The sequence below is a fragment of the Oryza brachyantha genome, chromosome 3 (assembly GCF_000231095.2).
Source record: "Oryza brachyantha chromosome 3, ObraRS2, whole genome shotgun sequence".
NCBI lineage: Eukaryota > Viridiplantae > Streptophyta > Magnoliopsida > Poales > Poaceae > Oryza > Oryza brachyantha.
The window spans coordinates 23126117-23149150 of NC_023165.2; the positions used below are offsets into that span (position 1 = coordinate 23126117).

At 38.8% G+C, this 23034-nt stretch overlaps 1 protein-coding gene across 1 annotated transcript; it reads right to left on the bottom strand.

The window, feature by feature from the left end:
• Positions 1 to 13280: 13280 nt before the first annotated feature.
• LOC102706640 (phosphatidylinositol 4-phosphate 5-kinase 1) lies at positions 13281 to 17848 on the bottom strand. Its single transcript, XM_006650407.1, has 8 exons — positions 16617 to 17848; positions 16350 to 16517; positions 16083 to 16248; positions 15661 to 15771; positions 15393 to 15586; positions 15177 to 15307; positions 15006 to 15099; positions 13281 to 14153 (listed from the first exon to the last, which is right to left on the bottom strand). Exons 1-8 carry the CDS (start codon positions 17621 to 17623, stop codon positions 13844 to 13846), a joined length of 2181 nt encoding a protein of 726 aa, XP_006650470.1. The 5' UTR covers positions 17624 to 17848; the 3' UTR covers positions 13281 to 13843.
• Between the last annotated feature and the right edge of the window lie 5186 nt (positions 17849 to 23034).

The following is a 23034-nucleotide window of genomic DNA, read 5'->3' on the forward strand; positions in this document are numbered from 1 at the left end:
GTTTCATAATGTAAGAAGTTTTAGCTATGCTTAGATTCATCTATTAACTAATGTATATTGTTTATATATATGTCTAGATTTATTGATATCTATATGAATTTATATGAATTTAGGATACATTAGAAAATCTTATATTATAAAACGGAGATAGTAGCTGTTAATAAGAACCAAACTAACAATACTAGCTGTTGGCCGATACATCCACGATGACGCAGGTTCGGAATTTCATTGATATGGAGACCCTATGTCCTTATTGAAGAGTTCGATAGTGCAAATGATCCACACTAACTGCCCAAATTAGCGCCATCATTAGCACCAACATTTGTCACAAAAAGATCAACACAGCATAGCCAACGCCGTGTGCATGATTTCAATGATGATTTATGGTCCAATTTGCATTCGTACGTTTGCCTTTCATCTGTCTCAACAACGTAGCATATTCTTTTTTTTCTTTTGTTACCAGAGATACCATGAACATTTCCCTTCTACCATTTGATCCGCTTTTAATCGACCGCTGCAAATGAAGCCCTTCTTTGAAATGCGTAAATTGTACCCAGAAATGGTAATAAAATGTAGTAATTTAGTACTCATGTTACACTATTTACCTATAAAACCACTTGAGAGGGTATTTAAACTGGTTTCATATTTTAGGAGGTAGAATATCCAGCTTCATATATTAGGGGTTAACGAGACCAACCCATAGTTTAGGGTGAAGTAGACTTATATATATATATATATATATATATATATATATATATATATATATATATATATATATATATATATATATATATATATATATATATATATATATATATATATATATATACACACACACACACACACACTAATGTTTATTTATTCATGAACAAATCTAAATAAACCAAAATATTCTATAATATGGAACTGAGAAATACTACTTTATGCCATTATTAGTGTAAGATTTGATTGTCCATTTACAATAGTGCCATATATTAAAACATATTTTGAGTGGATAAATAAAATATATGCTCTCAATGCGAAATTTCACTTCACAGTTTCGAGGGCTAACATATCATTTAAATGTTACACCCAAGTGATCAATAGAATTAATTAAATGTGTGGAGACGAAACGAATTAATCTCAGTAAATATTTCAAATTGAGGTATCATGTACACTAAGTTTCATTCTACAAAACTTATTATTATTTTTATTTATGTGTCATGTTATTTAATGAGTTTAATACATACTACCTCCATCCCAAAATAACATTATTTTTCAGTTTTTTGATACAACTTTTCAGTTTTTTGATACAATGTTTTGACTCTTCGTCTTATTTGAAAATTTTCCAGATTAATATTTTTATTCTTATTATACAATAAAATATGAATAGTAATCATGCGTGACTGATTTTTTTAAATTTTTATATAAATTTTTTAAATAAGACGAATGGTCAAATGTTAGACACGGAAAAACAAAAAATAAAGTTATTATGGGATGGAGGTAGTATAAGTTATATGAAACCTCACCAACCTTAGTACTACCTTCATCCCATAATAATCTCATTTTTTATTTTTTGGTGCCCAACATTTGACCATTCGTCTTATTTGAATTTTTTTGTGATTAATATTTTTATTGTTATGAATAGTACTTTATACGTGACTAATTTTTTTAAGTTTTTATATAAAATTTTCAAATAAAACGAATGGTTAAACGTTAGGTATGGAAAAACGAAAAATAAGATTATTATGGGAGGGAGGTACCACGTGATATCGAAGGAACCAATGAGCAGGGCAGCATGCATGTATCCATGGGACCCACGGTTCTCCCCGTCTCCACGACCCCCCCCCCCCCATCAAAGCTCCCAAGATACGTCCCTTTCGCCAAATGGGGCACTGTCTCCCCTCCTTGCCTTGCACCAAAGAAAAGCAGCGCGAGAAAAGGGAAAAGGAGACAGAGAGAGAATGTGTGCCTGTGTGTATGCGTGTGTGCCGTGCCTGTGCAGCAGCAGGAGTAGGAGGAGTATTCATGTATGCACAGTGCAGGTGGTCCTCGTCCGTCACACACACACTCCTGGAATCATCCATCGACCAGGACGCCCTGTACTACTGATGCTCGACGGCGACGGATGAGTTTTGGCCTCGGGATCCGCGGTCACCACACCCGCATCATCGGTGGACTCATCGCGTCCTTCCGTTCGACGGCATGATTGCCTGGAGGTTGGATGGGCGCCCATGGCCATGGCACCCATCCCATGCATGGACACCACACAACGCGTGCATGTCACGGCCTGACTACCAGACGACACAGCGAACACAGCCGGCACAGCCCTACTAGCTGCAGATGCAGCTGCAGCAGAGACCGGCGGCCAAGGAACGAATTGAAGCCAGCAACACGATGCAAAACTGTGCGGCGTAGTAGTACGTGTTGGGGTGAACTTGTGCAGCAGCAGCAGCCACAGCTCACAGCTCACAGCTTGGCTACCCCAGCTACAACGGCTAGACCTGTGCCACTACCACAAGTCTATACAACTCATCACAGGCCACAGCTAGCTAGCATGTAGGAGTAGCATACTGGACTGGACGGTGCAGCTTTCATGCAGCGAGTAGCCGTAGGCTATACTATAGAGTATCCACTCCTATGGTACTCCGTATATTACTACTAGCAGCCATGAGTATAGATAGGCTCTACAGATGGATGGGGAGTTTCGTTTTTATGGCAAGGAGAAAGGCTCCATCCAGCGTCCAAAAAGAGCCCAATTTAGGCCGATCCTCAATGCGGCCCGGCTACCCTGCCTGCAAAAGCTAAAGCTGCCCACACTCCTTGCATTAGATAGACACGCATCCATCCATGGAAAGCAGCATTACATGGCATGAATACATTGCTGGTAGCAGTAAGAGCAAGTTCAATACTATAGCCAAATACTGGCTTCAATTCATCTATAGTTAATATAATAGTCAACTTATATAATAACTAACTATAAAAACATATACTATCATGTCCCACATGTCATATATACAATATGTCTTAGAGTCCGTGATGCAGCTGGCTACAAATTAGTAGCTCACTGTTTTTCTCTCTCCTCTCTTACCTATTTAAAATATGTCTAGCTATCTTATATTGTACCTGCTCTAAGTACAATATATAGAAGTGCATGAACACACATGCATGTGAGCAGCACAATTACTTGAATAGGGGAAACTGATCAGAGAAGGGATGCATGAAAGAATGAATGCCATCCTCTGAGGAAGCAGTGAGAGGCTGCTGCAGGCAGCTCACGGTGGATCACAAACAGAAGCATGGGGGTTGTAAAAGCTAGGGTGGTTAGATAGATTGATAGATTCTTGGTGGTCAAAAAGAGCAAAAGGATGGCTGCTTCTCCAACTTATCAATGCAACGTTTTTTCCTTGCCGGTGCTACCAGCCTCTTTTTTCATCAGTTTTCACCCCATGCAGGCAAAGCTGTTCAAGCTACCACCTCTGTTTGCAGAGAGACCCTGGGTACTGTCACTAGCTCAACGTGCGCACAAGATGGATGAGCGTCTCTTTTGCATCACGGGAATGTCTTCTTACTGCAGGAGAAAGGAAAAAGCAGTGTCGAGGCTCTGATCAATCAGCTGAAATCATGTGCTTACCTGTATATTGTGACAGTCTGGAATGAGTTGCAGGCTGCTTGCCGTTGTGTACTACAGTATGCAGGGATTAAAAGGGCAGAAAGAGGTAGGCTTTTCAGGGTGAATGATGGATTATATTCTGGAGATCATACATGTGGACAAATGTGTATCTCCAGGAGTTAACGGATTCATCATGTGTGTTAGTGTTTGAATGTGCGAAATTTGCCTTTGCTATAGTGCTGCTGGTATTCACTGAACAGCTACCATAGTGAGATAACTCCTCACTGAAGTTGGATTATTGTTCTCCTCTTTTTACCGGACACACCTCTGCAACTGCAAGGCTGCAGTTCACCATATTTATTGCACCAAACGTAGCACGACATTCCCCCATCAAAGTCATAGATTTAACCGTGCAAATTAAGGTGGTGTTTAGTTGTTAAATTTTTTTGACAAAAACATCACATCGAACGTTTGACCGGATGTCGGAAGGGGTTTTCGGACACGAATGAAAAAACGAATTTCACAGCTAGCCTAGAAACCGCGAGACGAATTTTTTGAGCCTAATTAATCTGTCATTTACACATGTTGGTTACTATATCACTTATGACTAATCATGGACTAATTAGGCTCAACAGATTCGTCTCAAGATTTCTTCCATAATTGTGCAATGAGTTTTTTTGGTTCATCTATATTTAATACTTTATTTAGATGTCAAAAATTCGATATGATAGTTTTTGAAAAATAATTTTGGAAACTAAACAAGGCCTAAACTGCAGATCCTCATATAGTCTGAAACGACTGTTGTCGTAAAAGTTGTATCAATCTAGTTGAGAAAAAATATTGTAAAAAATTCTCTGCTTCTGATCCCTGAAGAACAGTGGCTCGTACGTAAGCATGAAAATACAGCTACAAGTCTACAACAACAATACGTACATGAACGGTCCACACCGACAGAAAACAACATGCTACACACATGACTGGATGCGTTTGATCGATCTGTACCGTGAGTGTACACGTGTGTAGGTACTACTAGTTTCACTCGTACTACGCGAGAAGCTCGTGCAATGGACACTGGTACATGCATCTGATGGCATGGCATGGCATGGCATGGCATGGCCATCTCCGTTGCAGTGATCACAGGACGAAGCATGTCCTCCCATGTACGTAAAAGCTTCACGTGAGCCGCTGCTCTGCTGCCTGTGGCATGCGTGCATTTGCAAGGTCAAGGAGAAATAAGAAATTAACCGAAGAGGCCGGAGGACATGCACATAGGGCTTTTTTTTTTTCCTTTGGCTGTGCCGGTTGCGATGCCGACCCCGTACGCAGTTACTAGCATGTGTAGGACATGTCAGAGCCATGCCGTGCGCGTATGTACGACGTACTCCTGTGAATTCACCCTCCCCTTTTGCGGCTTCCATGTAACGGAGTTAATTGCATCCTGCGTAGGAACTGTTTGGAGCATGAGAATTTCCTTTTCGGCAGCGAGTCCTGTTGCAGAGTGTAGGCACAGTGCGCGTTCGCGAGCTCTAATCTAAGGCCTTTTTTAGTTTCCAAATTTTTTTCCAAACCATCATATTGAATTTTTGAACACATAAATAAAGCATTAAACATAGATGAACCAAAAAACTAATTACATAGTTATGGAAGAAATCGTGAGACGAATCTTTTGAGCCTAATTAGTCCATGATTAGCCATAAGTGCTATAGTAACCAACATGTGCTAATGACGGATTAATTAGGCTCAAAAGATTCGTCTCGCGGTTTCTAGGCTAGCCGTGAAATTCGTTTTTTTATTCGTGTTCGAAAACCTCTTCTGACATCCGGTCAAACGATCGATGTGATATTTTTGTTAAAAAATTTTGGCAACTAAACACCACCTAAGCTGATTTTTTTCTTTCTTTTGTTCGTAGGCATGTTTCCTAAACTGTTAAATAATATGTTTAAAAAATATATATTTGCTTTAAAACATTAGATTAATATATTTTATAAGTTTATAATAGCTAATGCTCAATTAATGATGCACTTATAGCTTTACTCGTTTTGCCTAGCCAAACAAACCTTCGCTCGCGCCCCAAAGAGGGCTTGTTTAGGTTGCGCGCAGCCTAAACCTCCCGTGCCAAAGAGAATCAGTAGCCATCCATTTTGCCAGACATTTTGGCTTGCTGAATTTTACCTTTGACAATTCTTTGGTGAGGTGTGGTGTGTATACACTGCAATGATCAAAACAACTCTAAAGTACATACAATTCATGAACCACTGCGTTGAGCTAGATGCAAATTGATTGAGAACGTCATCACTGGCCATCGGTACCCCCATTTACCGATCATCGGCGATAGCGGAAAAAAAAACACGGTAAATGCATATTCCAAAGTTTGGGCCTTGCAAGATAGAAAAAACACAGAAATAGAAAAAACATAGGAATTAAAAGTAGTATGATTTTTTAATTTCATGGGAATCAAAAACACATGAAAAGATGAAAGGTGCCCTTTGATGGTGCTATAAGAAAAACACATGATTCGTCCTTTGATTTGCGCTAGGAAAGTTTCTAAAGAGGTCAAACCTCTTTCTTATTTTTCTGTGAAAATGAACTAATTAAAGGAATGCAATCCTAAGCAATGTTTTCTTTTCTTTCCTACAAATCAAAGGCATATATAGGAAAAAATCCATATGATTGTGCATCTTACAAAAATCATATACCAATCATTTGAATCAAAGGAGACCTAAAGATTTAAATTTTTTAAACTCCATGTAGTAAGCCACGGTAATCGTGGCGTGCATGTTGGCGCTGAAAAATAAAGAAAAAATTACAGATAAAATTATAAAACAAAATAAAAAATGTAGATAATTGTGAAAATATCTGGAAAATTATGGATGTATCTAGAGAAATAATATGATATTGAATATGATTTTTGGCATAACATTTGTAGTATTTTTATATTTAAATAAAGTAGAAATCATATTCCATCTCATGTATTGTTTTATCAATTTTTCTCCCAATTTCGGTGGAGCTCCGAGATATAAAGTAAACCTCATCGTTTTCATACATTTTGTTCACGGAATAGCAATAAAGTAGTAAATTTTATTTTTCTCATTCGTTTTTAAATTTAAACTCAAATAAAATTTATCAATCCCTACCAACAATTACCTTTACAATAAGTTTGATAATTGTGGTAGCAGAAAACCTGCGCACTGCACGGCAACACTCACGAAAAGGCTAAAGTTAGCGCACCCGTTACCCCGTACGAACACTTCATATATACGAAGTTTGTATGTGTTAACTTTTTATATACATACTTATACAAACTTTACAATATATATTCATATATACATATATATAATAAATTTGGTAGATACATCTTTCTAAGCTAATATTTTTATGTAGATACATCTTTACTCAAAATATTTTACGTCACAAACTTGTTTCTTTGTATAAATTTTTTATACATGAACTTTTATGTGTATAAAGAAGAAACTTTACACATACACACAAAATTATAAAAGTTTGTATATACAGACCTTTTGATATATGAATATGTTCGTTGGGTTAACGAGCACGCATTTGACTTGTAAAAATTGACACGTTATATTTATACTCACGTGAAGGGAAGAAAAAAAAATTGGTTATAGATTTAGAGCCAGCTATAGCATATGCTTCAAGATAATGTATATGTATAAGAGGTAAAATATACATTAATGATCTAGTATATATTTATATGTACCTATTGTACAAGTTAACGATATATTAGCTTTTAATAACGTAGAAAAAATTATTATTAGTAATTAGTTTTTCTATTTACCTTCTCTTTCCAGCCCAATGCTCACGCTCGCGCTCGGTGTCTGGCTCCGCGCTCCGGCCGACGCAACCTCACGTGGTGCCCCGCCACCGCCACGCCTCTTCTGCAAGGGCGGCACAAGCGGCCGCACAGGGAATCCCCGAGCAAATCACCCTCCCCACCAATACGGAGGCGCGTGCAAAAGGCACGCTGCTACCGCGCCTAGTGCCCACAAAAATCTACACCCAAAAAGAAATCGTCAACGACGGACGGACGGCAACGACCAGAAAGATGTCGCCGAATCCCAGAACCCGCTACGCCGCTCTCCACCGATCCACAGTCCAACCCCAGAAATGTTTTTCGCCGGTATGGCCTGGGATTTGCAAAGATCTGCCTTTGCGACGCTGCACGCAGAGACTCTCACCTAAAATCAGATACGAGATCGAGCTGCTGCTGCTGCTGCCACACTACCAAGATACTAGTGGAAATATATACTGATATGACTCCAGTATAATCCTGTGCCTACGGCACAGCAGAGTGGTGTAGCATCAAATCTCGTGCGGTTAGAAAATGAAAAACAAGGATTCGAGTGGATACCAGTGCAGAGAATCGTCTGTTTGTTCAGGAACGGACACCACCACGGGAACCTGGGAGGGGCAGCAGTGTGCGGCAACCAGAAAACAAATTGGAGGTCGTCTATGGAACAGTGCAAAGGCATTGGCGATGGCAATGCGAGTAGGCAGGCAGAAAGGGGTAGGAGAGGAGAAGAGACAATACGTCGTAGTGCCCGTACGGTCACGAGAGGGGGTAGAACCCTGATGGCATCTGCTCTTTTGACCTGGCCTATGTTATGTGTTCTACCGATGAAATCAGCGACAAAGGAATACTTCCTTCAATTTTCCTATGAACAGGATTTCTCTAAAAATCCAATGACTATTCTGTAATCCGAAGAGGCTCTCGGTAGTCAGTATCATGGACTTGCGGTGGTTTTAAGATTTGTGCGGCTCCACTAACAAGGGTTGGTAATTTTAAGAGTGAAGATGCAACTGTTATTTATATACCCGATGATGTGATTCAGCCATCTTATATCTACTGCTAACTCCGTTCCGAAATAAGATCATTTTTCGGTTTTTAGATACAATATTTTGATTTTTCGTCTTATTTGAATTTTTTCGTGATTAATATTTTTATTCTTACTACATGATAAAACATGAATAGTACTTTATGCGTGGCTAATTTTTTTATTTTTTTATAAATTTTTTAAATAAGACGAATTGTCAAACGTTGGACACGGAAAAATAAAAAATAAAGTTATTAGAGGAGAGAGGTAGTAGCAATTATTGGTCCCCATTGATTGGCTCGTACTTATGCTTACTTTTGAAATATAATTTGGGGTTTCTTCATCATATTTATTTTACAACATTTACTTTTAAAATGATAAAAACATGTAAGCAACAGTTTTATCCATGATTATTTTTTTGTTACTGATATATTGCTTCAATTATGTTTTTTATAAGTGAAACGATAAAGTCCATTACGTATTTACATGCTACTAGTAGATTATTTGTATTGGTTTTGCCATTTTAAATTAGAAATAGACACGCTACATTGTTCAAGTATTTTTTTAATGCCGTTTAGTATTGGCCACCTTTAAGTATTTGCTCTATGTTCTATTAGTGCCCCTGTTGTTTCGCTTTTTCATGCAAAAAGCGAAATGATATATTTACAAATGAAAAGTAAATTGCGGGTAAAAATTTTATATACACGTCCATAGTAATTAAAAATAAATGATATAAAATAAACAGTAAAAATCACATTGACTCAAAAATTAATTTAAAATTTAAATTTTGAAGTATAAAAAGCTACAACAACGAAACCATGGGATCATGTGAGCCATTGGCTTCAGAAGGAGGAATGGTATGTTTGTCTTACTAGTGGCTGTAAAGAGATGCCATTTGTAAATGCAAGATTATACCTTTTCTAATTAAAATTGGTCCTTTATTTCTTTATCTTGGGTTCCGTCTTTTGTTTTTTTACTTGGGTGTGCTCTTTCCATGCTAAATGACTTAATATACTTCTAACAATTATTTGATGACGTAAACGAGTAAATTAATTGTCATAAAATTGAAAATTGGATTTAGTTGCACCGTTTAGTCGCAGGAAGAGTGCCAGTTAATCCATTCAGGTCCTAAGACAGTTGACCATTTGGTCCATAGGTTTGGAAAACTCCATTTTGTAATATTATTTTTTTTTCAAATTAGGCGGTAAGAGAGGTTGGGGAGACCAGATACTGGCCGGAGCAGAGTTAACGAAGACCAATAGATGCATGGAGCGAGTGGTGTAATCATCACAGGTGCATGGAGTCAAGTAGGTGTAGAATTCCTGTCAGCTTGGGCAACGTGGTTGGAGCATGTGCCTATTGCACTGACCAAACTGCTAAAGCTTGTGCAGTGCAGGAACGGAGGGATGTACTCTTGCGGGTAAAATTTTGTCATTGAACATTGAATGGATTGCATGATCCTTGTGATCTCTTCCGTGCAGTACGGTTAGTGAAAAATACGTGCAGCATGGTTAAAAATATGGTTTGCGACGTGTAGTGTGAAATCAATACATGAATAAGAAAACACATAAGTTAAAAGTAGTACGGTTTTCAGTACTATAGGAATTAAAAACCCATTGTATGAGAATAATGGTCTTTAGGTTACACGAAAAATTGAACAAATTAAAATTTTCCCATCTGGTAAACATCATGCTTATTTACTCTTGCACCATCGGAATACAATCTTGTTAAGTATCTTTTTTATGAACCATTTAAAAGGGTCTATAAAAATCTCATTATAAAATTAAGTCCTCTAAAATTCTTTGTCAATCCTGTGTTTCAAAACATACATAATTTGATTCCATCGAAGAACGTCGGTTGTGCACTTGTATTCCTAATGTTAACAAAATGTTTATTATCAGCATTCGGCTTAATATGAAATGGACTATTCCCTCTATACCAAAACATGGTTATTTTTAGCATCTAAATAACTAATTTGTCTGTTTTATATTATAAAGACTAGAAAATCGTACAATATAAAATAGATGATAAAATAGATGGAGTATTTTTTTTCACCTACTCCATCTCAATAACTACAACCATCCCTATTTAATTTTCTATATAAGTGCTTATCTTAACTAATTACCATACTTGTTTAGGGTCTATTTGTTTTGTGGGAAAACAAAAGTTAAATTCTAATGATTAATTCTTATATAATCCATTCGGTTTGTAGGAATAAATTACAGGAAAACCAAAATAAAAATTTGAATAAATTTTAGAAAACTACAGAAATAGTTTGATCAAACTATCAGAAAAACTATAGATTTACGGGCATCACAAAACTGTCGAATTAATACTATTTTTTTATAAAAATATAGATTTAAGATATTTATGACAAAACAATATTTTTTCTTACTTTATAAAGATAACTGTCGAGCTCTTAAACTTGTATTTTTTTATAGTTTCACCACTAAATACATAATTTTATGGTACAAGACCTTAAATCTGTAATGTTATAGTAAATTTGTTGCTAAATCTGTAGTACTGTGATACACAACATTAAATATACAATTTTGGGATAATTTGATCAGAGTACCCATAGTTTTATGAAATTTACTCTAAAATTTTCTTTCCAACATGCTATAGAGAGAAAACATAGGAAAACAATCTACCAGCCAAACTTCTTGCAGAAATTCCAACGGAGTGATGTGGGCATGCATTTCTATTTATATAGATTAAAATTTCTCTAAACCAAATAGGCTCTTATTTCATCCATCCTTTTTTTTTCAAAACAATCTATAAGTGCTAATATTTTGGGATAAAAATTATAATATAGTGCTCCTTGAATTAATCAAATCACCATGCTAAGATGAAATGTTCCTTGCTTGCATCTAGGGCAAGGGGCAAGCCACTAGTGAAGTCATCTCTTCATCCCAAAATATAATTATTTATAGGATTCAAATTTTATACCATAATATAAGTATTTCTACACTGATTTATATAATTTTAATTATTTAATAAATTATAATTTAAGATTTAAAAATTAACCACTAAAGTGACTAACAGCATGCCCAACAACTTATCTAAATTTATTTTTTAATATCTTCATTTGAATTACCATCAAAATTTTTTTCATATCTATTTGCACTCTAGTAGATTATCCACATCTCCATATCACATCAAGTATATTTTATTAACGTATATCAACTACATATTTTTCCCTTAAACATATATTCAAGATGTAGTCTTGCACCCCATTTAGATCAAGGAGAGTGTTGACATATCCGTAGTATATAATATTAGAAAAATAGCTCTTTTCCTTATATTTACCTGCTAAAAGTTGAATGTTCAAACTTGAAATTGATTTTAAGGTTTTCACTAAAGTTTATTTTTTAGCATTATATTTTAAATGACAAAAAATATGTATAAATTATTTTTATTTATAAATACGCCATTTAATTTTTTTCCACGTAAAACATAAACAACGGGTTAACGACATAGTTTGGATTTGATTATTATAGTTTGGAAATGTAGATAGTCGTTGGATACTAGGCTTCACAATCCCCGATGTCGAGTCAGAGGAGGATATTGCTGTAAAAGCAAGGCTAATAATATAGCCAACAAGCTGGCTATAAGATTTTTTGTAGCTTTCCCTTAGCCCACTCATATACTAGTTAGCTCTTCATCATTAATATAGGGCCCACGTGTCACTCTCATAGAGTTTTTTTTGTTTTTGTGCCTAAGCTAGCTATAAGCTTACAGCCTGCTTACACTCTCTTTCATCTGTCTCATCCACATAAGCATATAGCCAGCTTATAGCCTGCTATTATACGTGCTCTAACTGTGTATCACATACTACACCGTACTATACTACTGTTTGTCCAATCAGCCTCATGAACAGGCAGATAAATAATTTTAAGATATTGTGTTTGCAAGGCTGGTATAGTGGTGATTAAGAAAGGTACTGACCAAATAATCTTGTGTTCTTTTTCTGTTTTCTGGCTATTTTTGGGCGAGGACTAAAAGGCACTCCACATTTCATGAAACTAATCTAAATTGTCCATCATGATCTACAAGTAGTAATATCAAGAGACTACTGATATTGTAAAATTAAAAATAGATTAAAATATTTTCAAAATAATTTAGATATTTTTTAAATATATCATTTAACCCGTTTGTGAAGTGTGCTCACGAGAAATAATCAAAGTTTTCTCTTTTCCATTCTGTCATTCCACAGTACTCCAATTTAGGCCTTAAGTAGCAGCAGTACTACTACTTACTACTAATAATAATTAACTATTTTATTATTATTATTACTATACAGCATCAGACAACGAGCTTTGGCTGCAATGCCAAATCAAGGTTAGGATTTTTCCTTTTTAAAAAACCAGGTTATAAGATCCAGTGCGTCACTCGAGAGGTTTATCCAACCGAGGACCACCACCACCCTCTGACTCGAGCCACATCTGTGTGGGGTAGATCCAATAATCTTTGCGAAACAATGACAAAAAACAGTTGAATTAGCGGTGGATGTCGATAAAGAGATTCGAAGTTTGGGCATTATACGAATGAAAAGGATTGATAGGATCAGCATTCCAATCTAAACATCTGTTGTGTTGTGCTTTTCTTTCTCTGCTTTTCATGCCCCTCCCCCTCTTATCACTTTTCCCCACTTCCAATACTCTCTCTGAAACATCACAACCTCAGGTCACAGGTCAAGCAGAGTCGCAAGCCTCCCACCTCTCTCTCTCTCTCTCTCTCTCTCTCTCTCTCTCTCTCTCTCAGGCAGCCTGCAAAAAGCTATGGCAAGGGCCAGTAAATACTGGGAAAGGAAGAAGCCAACAGCGCAAAAGAGATGGAGAAGCAGTGAGCAGGACCCCACAGGAATGAAGATGCTGAATTAAATTATAATCCACCCATTCTCTGGATCGAAGTGTATCTGTACATGATCTTCATTATTCACTGCTTGCTACAGCCTTAAATTCTCTTTCTGGAAACAAAAATTCCCTGTCCCCTTCTACATCAAACAGATATATAAAAGGGGGAAAACTGAAGCACTAAGGAATCCTAACAAAAGGGGGAGAAAAAGAGAGAGAGAGAGTACTAGGGAACTGGAAGTACCAATCTGTCACCCACCAAATCACAAAATTTACAGATACCTCTGTCGTGGCTGCCTCTGAAAATCCAGCCATTCCAATTCCTGTCACCAGTTTGCAGCGAACTGACTACTTTGCAAACTCGATTACCTGTGCTCCTGGGTCGAGGCTTACGGTGGCTACCCAGCCGCTGAGTTGCTTTAACGGATCCCCGTGGATGAAGATGATTGTTTGTAATAATGGGCATTCTTTACCGTGCACAAAAACCTATCAAAACCATCTTCGAATCATTGCCCGGTGCTCTGGCCTTTGAATGGAATTTACAGTGCACCTTTGACCCATGACTAGCCAGCTTCCACGAAAATTCTGCCAATGAAATCTTGAAACCTTTTCGAATAGAGCTTTGGGTCCACGGCAGATATCGAATTGGGGTCGGTCTGTAATGACTTGTAAGCATGCTCTAGCCTTTTTGTGATGTCATAATCCTGGAGAATGTCTATTATCCCAAAATATAGAATCACATCATACACTTCACCAGTCTGGTTCGGGGCCAAGAATCCCCCACCACTAAGCAGAAATGGGTCGAACTCGCTCCTTCTAGATGCTTGCTCTGCCCGGGCTGGCATGTGTGCCCCCAGTCTAACCAATGGTTTCCTGTATTAAAAAATGGTTGGAGAACCTAATTAAATAATTTGAAATAAATTTGTCACCTGTTTTTTCTAAACTAGGAAGAAGCAATATTCTAATACAACTGAACAAAAACCTGGGCCCTATCAACGCCTAAGCATTTACATGTAACGCAAAATAGAGTGCAAGGGTGAACTATGGTGATTGTTCAAGTCTCTTACGAGATCCAGTAAAAATAACCACCTACAGCACGGGCAAGTCAGGTACAAACCGTTAACGGTACCAATGAAGAGTATAGTTCCTTGGATTGGACAAGTTATTCTAGTGGCAAGAAGCTTATTACTCTATTTGCCATCTGGAACAGAATCAATTAATATATCTTGTGAAACTAAGCTTTCGAGGGTACTAACAGTAGTCAATCTTTAAAAACACATCAATGAAACTTCAATCAGTTAAGAGAAGATGCCAAGATACAAGTTGAATAAGTTCCTAATATTAGCAAGGAAATATGGGAAAGAATCTTAAACAGGGAAGGTACAAGCCATTCGCTCTCATCAGCAAACGGATGTCCAATTATGGGCACAGCTATATTCATGTGGTCACACTAAGCAAAAAATCCATCTACAGAATAATTAGGTATCTCCTGCACTAATTAGAATAAAAATGAATTATTAATGTAACATGACAATTTAAATGAATTCCAATATAGAATGATATTGGGTGAAGGGGGGCACATCTTAAACAGGAATTTGATAAGTATCAGCTTGATTAAAAAAGAATTATACGTAACATCTCTGATAGGTATGGAGTTTACTCCGGGACAAATACAGATAAGCCAACATGCAAACAAGCATGCATATGTATAAACAGGTAACATACCGGCAATCAGGTATCCTATCAAAATCATGATCTGAGAAGCACAGCTCTGGCATGCCACCTCCACCTTGGAGTGACTCCCTCTTCATTGAGAACTCTGAATACATATTACTGGTTAGGCTAGATAGATGGATGGGTGACATTGTAAGAAATCAAAATAAAGGTCTAACTTACTAGGAGAAGCCGTAAAAGTAGATAAGCCAGTCTTTGAGGCAGAGAGCTCATCACAGAAGTGAACTCCCACCAAGAAACTGTAATCCATAATCCCCTCTGATTCCAAAAATTCACAATCTCGCCTGAGTTGCCTGAAGAATAAGCTCCATAGGATTTAGCACAACTATTCCAGTGAAAGTAAATTTAATGCCCTAACACAATAGGAGCTGAACTTACGCGTGGAGATCTCTAAACCAAGAACGTTGCAATCGAAAAACAAAATTGAGATCTAAGTCCTTAAGAGTGGTTGTCTCATCAATCTCATCTTCAAATTTGTCTGCTGTTCGTCCATAGGATGAGCCTTTTAGATCAAAACGGCGATGAATCCGATATTCTGAGCAGAACAAATTACCCATAACAATAAAGCGGACCTGGGAGAAAGGGTCCTAAATTAGTCACTGTTGTATAACAATTTCACGTAATTGTTGTTGCAAACAGCACGCACCTTCTGTCCATTGAGAGGCTTCACACAGTGGACACCATAGAATCTTGTAATTAGAGAGTCACGATATTGACTTACATGTTGGTAGTAACTAGGTAACATCCGAATTAGCAACTGGAAAGGTTCGATATCAAGAAAAAGAGGTCATCAGAAAACAAGTGGCAATGTGTCACTATTATTTATGCGAAAATAAATTGTACCTAGTAGAACATATTGTTACTAGTTACCAAACACAATAGCTATATGGACGATACCAAAAAGGAAAAATTAGCAACACAAGTGCTACACTAGTAAAATGATATTCTGAATTAACAGCTTTGGAAATAAAATAATCACAGCAGATAGCATCTAAACAAAGAACTTATTGAATGTTGTAGATACAACAACTTCACACCAACAGAATAAAGGAGGAAACCGGGAAATACCTTCACTTCTGATTTCTTCACTGTCTTAATCATGAAACGATCATCCTGCGTAAGGTAAAAGAAGCTCCCACTTTTTCCAGGTGAAGACAGCTCTCTCAATGCATCATTCCCGCAGATTGCAAGCATGTAATCTGCCGGATCAACTGAGAACAATTTCCTCAAATGCCTGCGATCGAATCCAGCATAACAATAAACAATACGGCAAGGCGTGAACTAAAGAAACAACACATCAGCACAGATCGATTAAAATGAACAGTAAGCAAGCACCTGAACACCATGGGGCAGTAGTCCTTCCACCGGAAATCTGGGGAGGAATGTGGTGGTGTGACCTTTGACCCCTCAGGCGGAAAACGCGTCCAGAACTTCTCCCTTGGATCAAAATCTGCAGGTGAAAGCTCCCGCATTGGCACCGCTGCAGACTTTCCCACCGAGTGCCTGCAAGATGCCACCGTGATCACCCCAAATCAGCAAGGCCTATTAAATCCACGGAACAATGCCAGCATTTTACCGCAGCAATAGTTAAACATGAATCACCTTATCCCCAATTGCAGCTGTAGCATGAGCTCGTAGTTCTTATGCCCCTTGGAGATGGTCTGCCCAGGTCTTTTGCCCTCCGGTGTAGTAGCCGCCGATGGCGCCCAGCATGTGCCACCGCTAGCTACCCGCCGGACGCTCCGCTGTGTGCGAACGTACGGCACTCCACCTCCAACCGTAGTGGCCTCCCGGTAGAGCATGGACGCCTCGAGTGCGTCCACGATGTCGCAGGTGATGTCCCCCGCCTCGCCCTCAGACTCCCAGATGCAGATCCGAGGAACGGCTGACGCCTTGTCACCTACTCCCTCGACGGAGGACCTCTTCCTCACCGCGCCTCCACCACCCGCGCTGACCGGCGGGAAGAACGTGCCGCTAATGGCCGGCATGTCGACGCAGCTCCGCGGCCAGGAACCGACGTAGCGGCTCCCGTCGGGCCAGGTGAACACCCCGGTCCCCCTCGGGACGCCGTTCTCCCACACGCCGTCGTACCTGCTCCCGTTGGCCCAGATCAGCACGCCTCGGCCGGAGATCACCCCGGCGCGCCACTCCCCGACGTACTGGTTGCCGTTGGCCCAGACGTACCGGCCATGCCCGTCCTGCAGGTTCCTGCGCCACTGCCCCTCGTAGTAGTCACCGTTGGCGTAGCTCTTGGCGCCGACCCCGTGCCGCCGGTCCGCCGCCCACGCCCCACGGTACGTCGCGCCGTCGGGGCCAACGAAGACGCCCTGCCCCTCGATCCGCCCGCCGCGGAACTCCCCCTCGAACGTGGCTCCCGACGGCCACGAGAACCTCCCCTTCCCGGACGCCTTCCCCCGCCGCCATTCCCCCTCGTACATGCACCCATCCGCCCACACATACTTCCCCTTCCCGTGCGGCGCGCCCCCGGCGAACCCGCCGCGGTACACGTCACCATTGGGCAGCGCCTTCTCCACCACCGCCTCCGCCTCCTCCCCTTCGCACCCGCCGCCGCCGCCGGCGGCGATCATCGCCGGCGCGACCCGCCTCATCTGCGGCCACACCCCCACCCCCACCACCACCTCACACCCCAGGCATTGCAGATCGGGACGCGCTAGGGTTTGCGATTTGGGGCTCGGGATTTATGCCTCCCCACCTCGAAGCTTTTCCACCCCTCCTCTTCCACTTTTCCTCCCAATTTTTTTCCCCTCTCTCTCTCTCTCCCACCGGGTCGTTTGATTTGGGCTACGATGGTGGTAGTACTACTACTGGTCTAGTACTCCACTCCACTGCTACTGTGGAAGGGAAGGAATAGGATGAAGAGGAGAGAGAGATGGGGCGCATTTACCGTACTGCCCTCGCGGTTGGATTGCAACGGGAGGCGCTCCACCCACGCGGCCGTATCCGGGGGGCGACCTGTGCCACGTGGGAGATTACGGGAATGCCCCTGGTTGGCTGGCTAGGTGGGAGGTGGTGGGCCCGTGGCGGGGGCGGCACGAGTCACGAGTGGTCCCATCGACGACGTCGTCGCCCTCCGGGTCGGGGGTGGGTGACTGGGCAGGGCAAGCCGGCCGCGCGCGGAGGCCGAGGATTGGTGGCGGGTCGGATCTGCGAGTGGGGCCCAAAAGGGCTTAGGATCGGGGGCCCACCTGGGGACTGGCGTGGACGTCACTGGCATGTGGGGCCTGGGGGGCCGGCCCTGCGTGCTGGACAGCGTGTCGGCTTGACGTGCTGAGTGGGCATGGCGTGCCAGTGACTACCGCTGGTACTGGATGCACCGTTTAAATTGCTAATGTGCAGTTATCAAGGGTTGCTCACTTTTTTTTTTTACTTAGGACACTTTGAATCACATGAATAGAAAAAAAAAGAATAGAATAAATGTAGGATTCTAATAGGAACGTAGGTGTAAAACAAATGGTTGCAAAACATAGTAAAAATATAGAAATGACCGTTTGATTGGACCACAGGAAAAAATAGGAATTTGAGAAGAGATATAGACTTAGAGGATTTTTTTTCCATAAGGTTCAACCTCTTGTTAAATTTGCTCCAAAACTTATATAAGAAATGCATTCCATAGGAATCTCATAGGATTCATTCCTTTAATTTAAAGGGTTTTGTAGAAAAAATTTCTATAGAATGGAATCCTCTAAAATTCTTATGAAATTCCTTTGAATCAAAGTGACCTTACATTTTGAAGTGGCCCTAATTGTGGAGGTTTCGCTGAAGTTTGTTCTTTAAATGGGTTTTTAGCTCACTAAAAAACATATATAAAAATTTTATTCATATATTATTTTTCATTATAAATACATTGTTTAGTTTTTCTATACTCCTGTAAAAGGAGTTGTGGTAAATCTGTCACCTATCCCACCACCGATTCTCTACTAGTTTTTGAAAAAAAATAACATAAATATATACCATTTTTATTAACTTTACTTTAATAACATGCTATTAATATTTTTTAATAAAATTCCGTTGCAACGTATGGACAATATGCTAGTTCAATTAAAAAGCAAAACAATCATTTTATAAGAATGTCCTCTGTAACAACCTAAACTTGGACAAAAGTTCTTTTGTCATCATATATAGACTTTAAAAAGAAACTCCGCAAATATTATTTCTACGGCTCTTTAAGGTGGTTTTTATCGGTGATTTTAAGCAAAATGCATTTTCAGCTATATTTTATTGTGTAAGTTTTATTTGGATTGCACTTAAACATGAATTTTTTATTTTGGATCAAGTAAATTTGGTATCATTGCAGTTTAGACCAAGGTTCCCCTTACCGTTCTTCCCGCGAAAACCGCGGCGCCGTGCTCCCGCAGATCCCGGAAGGTAACCGCAAAAACCGCAACAAATTTGAAAACAAAAAATTTGAATTCAAAACCGCGCGATAAACGCGGTTACCGCGCGGTTTTGCACGGTTACCGCACGGTAACCGCGGTAAGTACTTGCCGAAACATCGCATGAGAACGGCGGAAACCATGGTTTCCCACGTAGTTTTTGCAGCCAAAACCACGGTTACTGCGCAGAGACCGTGGATGTGATGTCAAATATAAAAAAACATTAAAAAATCATGAAAAATAGGAAATATTATGTGACTATATTTGTGAGTTGTGACATTGGAAAAATAGGAAAATAGAACATGTTTAAGGGAAAACAAGAAAATTTTCACATGACCTTTTATAAATTCTTATATTACACACAAACATACGTTGTCATATCACCCTTCACCAAATAATTCACACCAATAACAAGTAACAACAATTTAATTTTGATTGTTGTGTCACAAATATACATACTACCCATTATTACTAACATACACATATAATTTTTCTCCATACATATTTTTTATATATCCATCGTTGTATATTTGTATTTCAACATTATGTACCCTAGTGTCTAGTGCAAATTAATAATGACTCAACAACAAAATATTCTTAACCATCTTCCTATGAAATATTATTTACAACGGGCTATTTTTTAATTTTGTTTCCTGAAATTCTCGTTTATGATTTTTAATTACATCGAAAATACACTTTTTCATGAATTTCTTTGACAAAACTATATTATATATCAACCTATACCACATATATTTTCTCCATTAAATTTCCTTAAATTTTTTAAATTCTTTTCAAATTTAGACTCGGTCCTATTTCCTGTAAGCATTAGTAACTTTGAACACAGCATCTCCGTTACACCGGTGAAATCTCATATCTGTGCAGTCCATGTATTAATGAAATACAAGTTAGGAATAGATTTAAAAAGTTATTAGGGATGATCCAAATCGCAATAATAATAAATTTACCCAACCCTTTTTATTGTTATATGGATTTGTATACTTAAACTAGCTAATTGAGATAGCTCTTTTGCATTTCATATACCATTATTACTCTGGTTCCATCGTGCCACGAGAGAGGGAAAAAGATAGAATTGTGGGGATTTTGATATATATTGTGTATATCTTTAATATATGTCGTCTGGCTAAAATCATTCATCGTATATGCAAAATTAGACAATCACTTTGCAACCACTTTACGCTAGTGAATGATACTGTAAAGTTTAGAGAGTTAGCAAGACTCCCACTCGAAGTTTACGATTATATGGACTTTTCCTCCTTTTCAATTACATAAATATCGAAAATATACGCATGAGACACGCACACCATTGTGCTTTGTACGTGCACACTGTGGATGCGTGGGTATGTGAACCGTGTCCCTTTAACTCAACCAGAAAGAGAGGGATACCAAAGACAAATACTTAGCCTCACTTATAAAAGGTACAGGTCGACTTACATGTTGTTTATTTAGATTGTGTTTTGTTTTCGCTAGATTACTATTTAGCTCGTATTTTCTGAACTAATAAACACTGTTTTTTAAGTTTTTATACAGAAGTTTATCATCTCATAATTATAAACTAGATTTCAATTTTATAATAGTTAATTGCTTATGCTATTAAATAGCTATAGATAATTCAGGTAATTTTCTTTATCTTTTATCAAACAAAACAACACATCCTTAATGTGTAGCTAAAAGCTACGATTTCGAGCAGCTGGTTAGGGTACAACCGAGTGTGCCCTACCACGACATTGTTGTATTTACGTGATCTCTTGAATATTTGTTCTATTTTTCCCTCATTGAAATTTAACGTGACATTTTGTGATTCTGTAAGAAGAATAATTGTTGAGATGGGTATGGAAACAAGTGCACTATTAGCTTGGTAGATATGTCGGCTATATAAAAAGAGGAGAAGTGGATATCTTTGGGGGAACATGGTACAAACACAAAAAGAGGAAGGCAAATGATGTTGGAGAACTGAAAGGAGAGAGCGCCCATATCTACTTAGGTTTGGTGATTTTGGTAGGTAAGCATGCTTGGTTGAGTTGATTTCATCACAAATGTAGTAGCACGGTAATAATTCGGTAAAAGCAGTAAACATACTGACAGGAGTTGTACGATGTACCTGCAAGTGTTCATGGTTGGTTTAATGCCGTGTGCTCCATGCACAATTACAAAGGGGTTTGTACTGGAAAATTTATCCTAGTAGTATTAACCTAAGGCTCATCCTTTGCTTCAAAGATGCTCTAAGGTTTTAATGTGGATTTACAGTTACAGTTACCTTCGCCATGTTATATATTCGTACTATTTTATTTGTCAAATACGGGTGGTGCTTAGCGTGAGTGTTGGTTAATTCTAAGGAGTGTAGTTCTATTTTATTTTTTTGTATACATGATTTGGGGGACAAAGTGTTGCCACTCATAATTTGAGATCGAGCGAATCAAAAGAAAGCCACCGTGTGAACTGCACGGAATTAGTTCGGTGGGCATTTTTATTATCTGATAATTCGAGGCACTCAGTTGGTGAATCGTACGAAGATATGAACACCACAGATATTGTTCGGGTTTCCATTATTGGTGGAGTTGGCTTATTCTTTTTTTTCCCTAACAAAAGTTTATGGGCTGACTCCGGTGCATTTTACTGGTAGTATAATTTAATTCATACTGTTGATCTATTTTTATCGGATGATTGTGATTAAATTATACTACCAGCAATATTAGGTGTAGTAGAAATTTAAGGGGTAATATCGTCCTTTTTATTGTGATCTTTATTGCAAAAAACAAAATTACAACATACTGCTAATCAAGTAATTAACAAAGTAAAAAATACCATTTTTCTACTGGTAGCATAATACTATCAGTAAAATGCATCGAAAAGTTGCCCAAAGTTTATGTATCTTTACAGATAAATTTCATAGCTTATATTAATATACTACTTCCGGAACAGAAAAAACGCTATTAGACTAGGGGTGCGTTCGGGACAAGTAGAGATGGGTGTTAGTTATCATGCATGGAAAATATAATAAAGATTAGTGCATGATTAATTAATTATTAATTGTTAACAAATATAAAATAGATTAATATAATTTTTTAAGTAACCTTTCTATACAAAATTTTCAAAAAAATACACCATTTAATAGTTAGAAAACATGCACGTAGAAAATGACGGAACATAGGGTAACATAACTTCAGCCGAACGCGGTCTAGATTGGGGAAACAGCTAGTTTCAGAACAGGAGAAAACACTCTAAGCCTAAATCGGGTAAGCAGAAATGATGCCATTAAAGTTGTCGATGCATGACTTCATCTAATAGGGTAAAAATAGCGATGCTCACGAATACCCAGCATACAGTTATGCTACTAACAAATTAGTGAAATCACATATTCGTCGTTGGTCCTATGTCTTTAAGCATGTGTTACAGGGCAACATTCGCTTGTGTGTGTGATGGCGTATGAGTCTTCGGTGTAAAAAAAGGAACATTTAGGCCAATGCGGCAGTGCAGCACAAGCTAGCCAAAATATTGTTCCACGCCACTAAAAGTTCACGAGTTTTGCTTTACACCATCGAGAGGTTCCAATGTATTTTGGATTAATTTGATTCGTGCCATCGTAACTATGGATATTAAGATAAATA

Coding starts and splice junctions, on each gene's coding strand:
- LOC102706640 (XM_006650407.1), bottom strand. CDS start 17,623: ATGAGGCGGGTCGCGCCGGCGATGATCGCCGCCGGCGGCGGCGGCGGG. Junction 16,518..16,616: donor CAGCTGCAATTGGGGATAAG/GTGATTCATGTT, acceptor GGCATCTTGCAG/GCACTCGGTGGGAAAGTCTG. Junction 15,308..15,392: donor TGGTTTAGAGATCTCCACGC/GTAAGTTCAGCT, acceptor CTTATTCTTCAG/GCAACTCAGGCGAGATTGTG.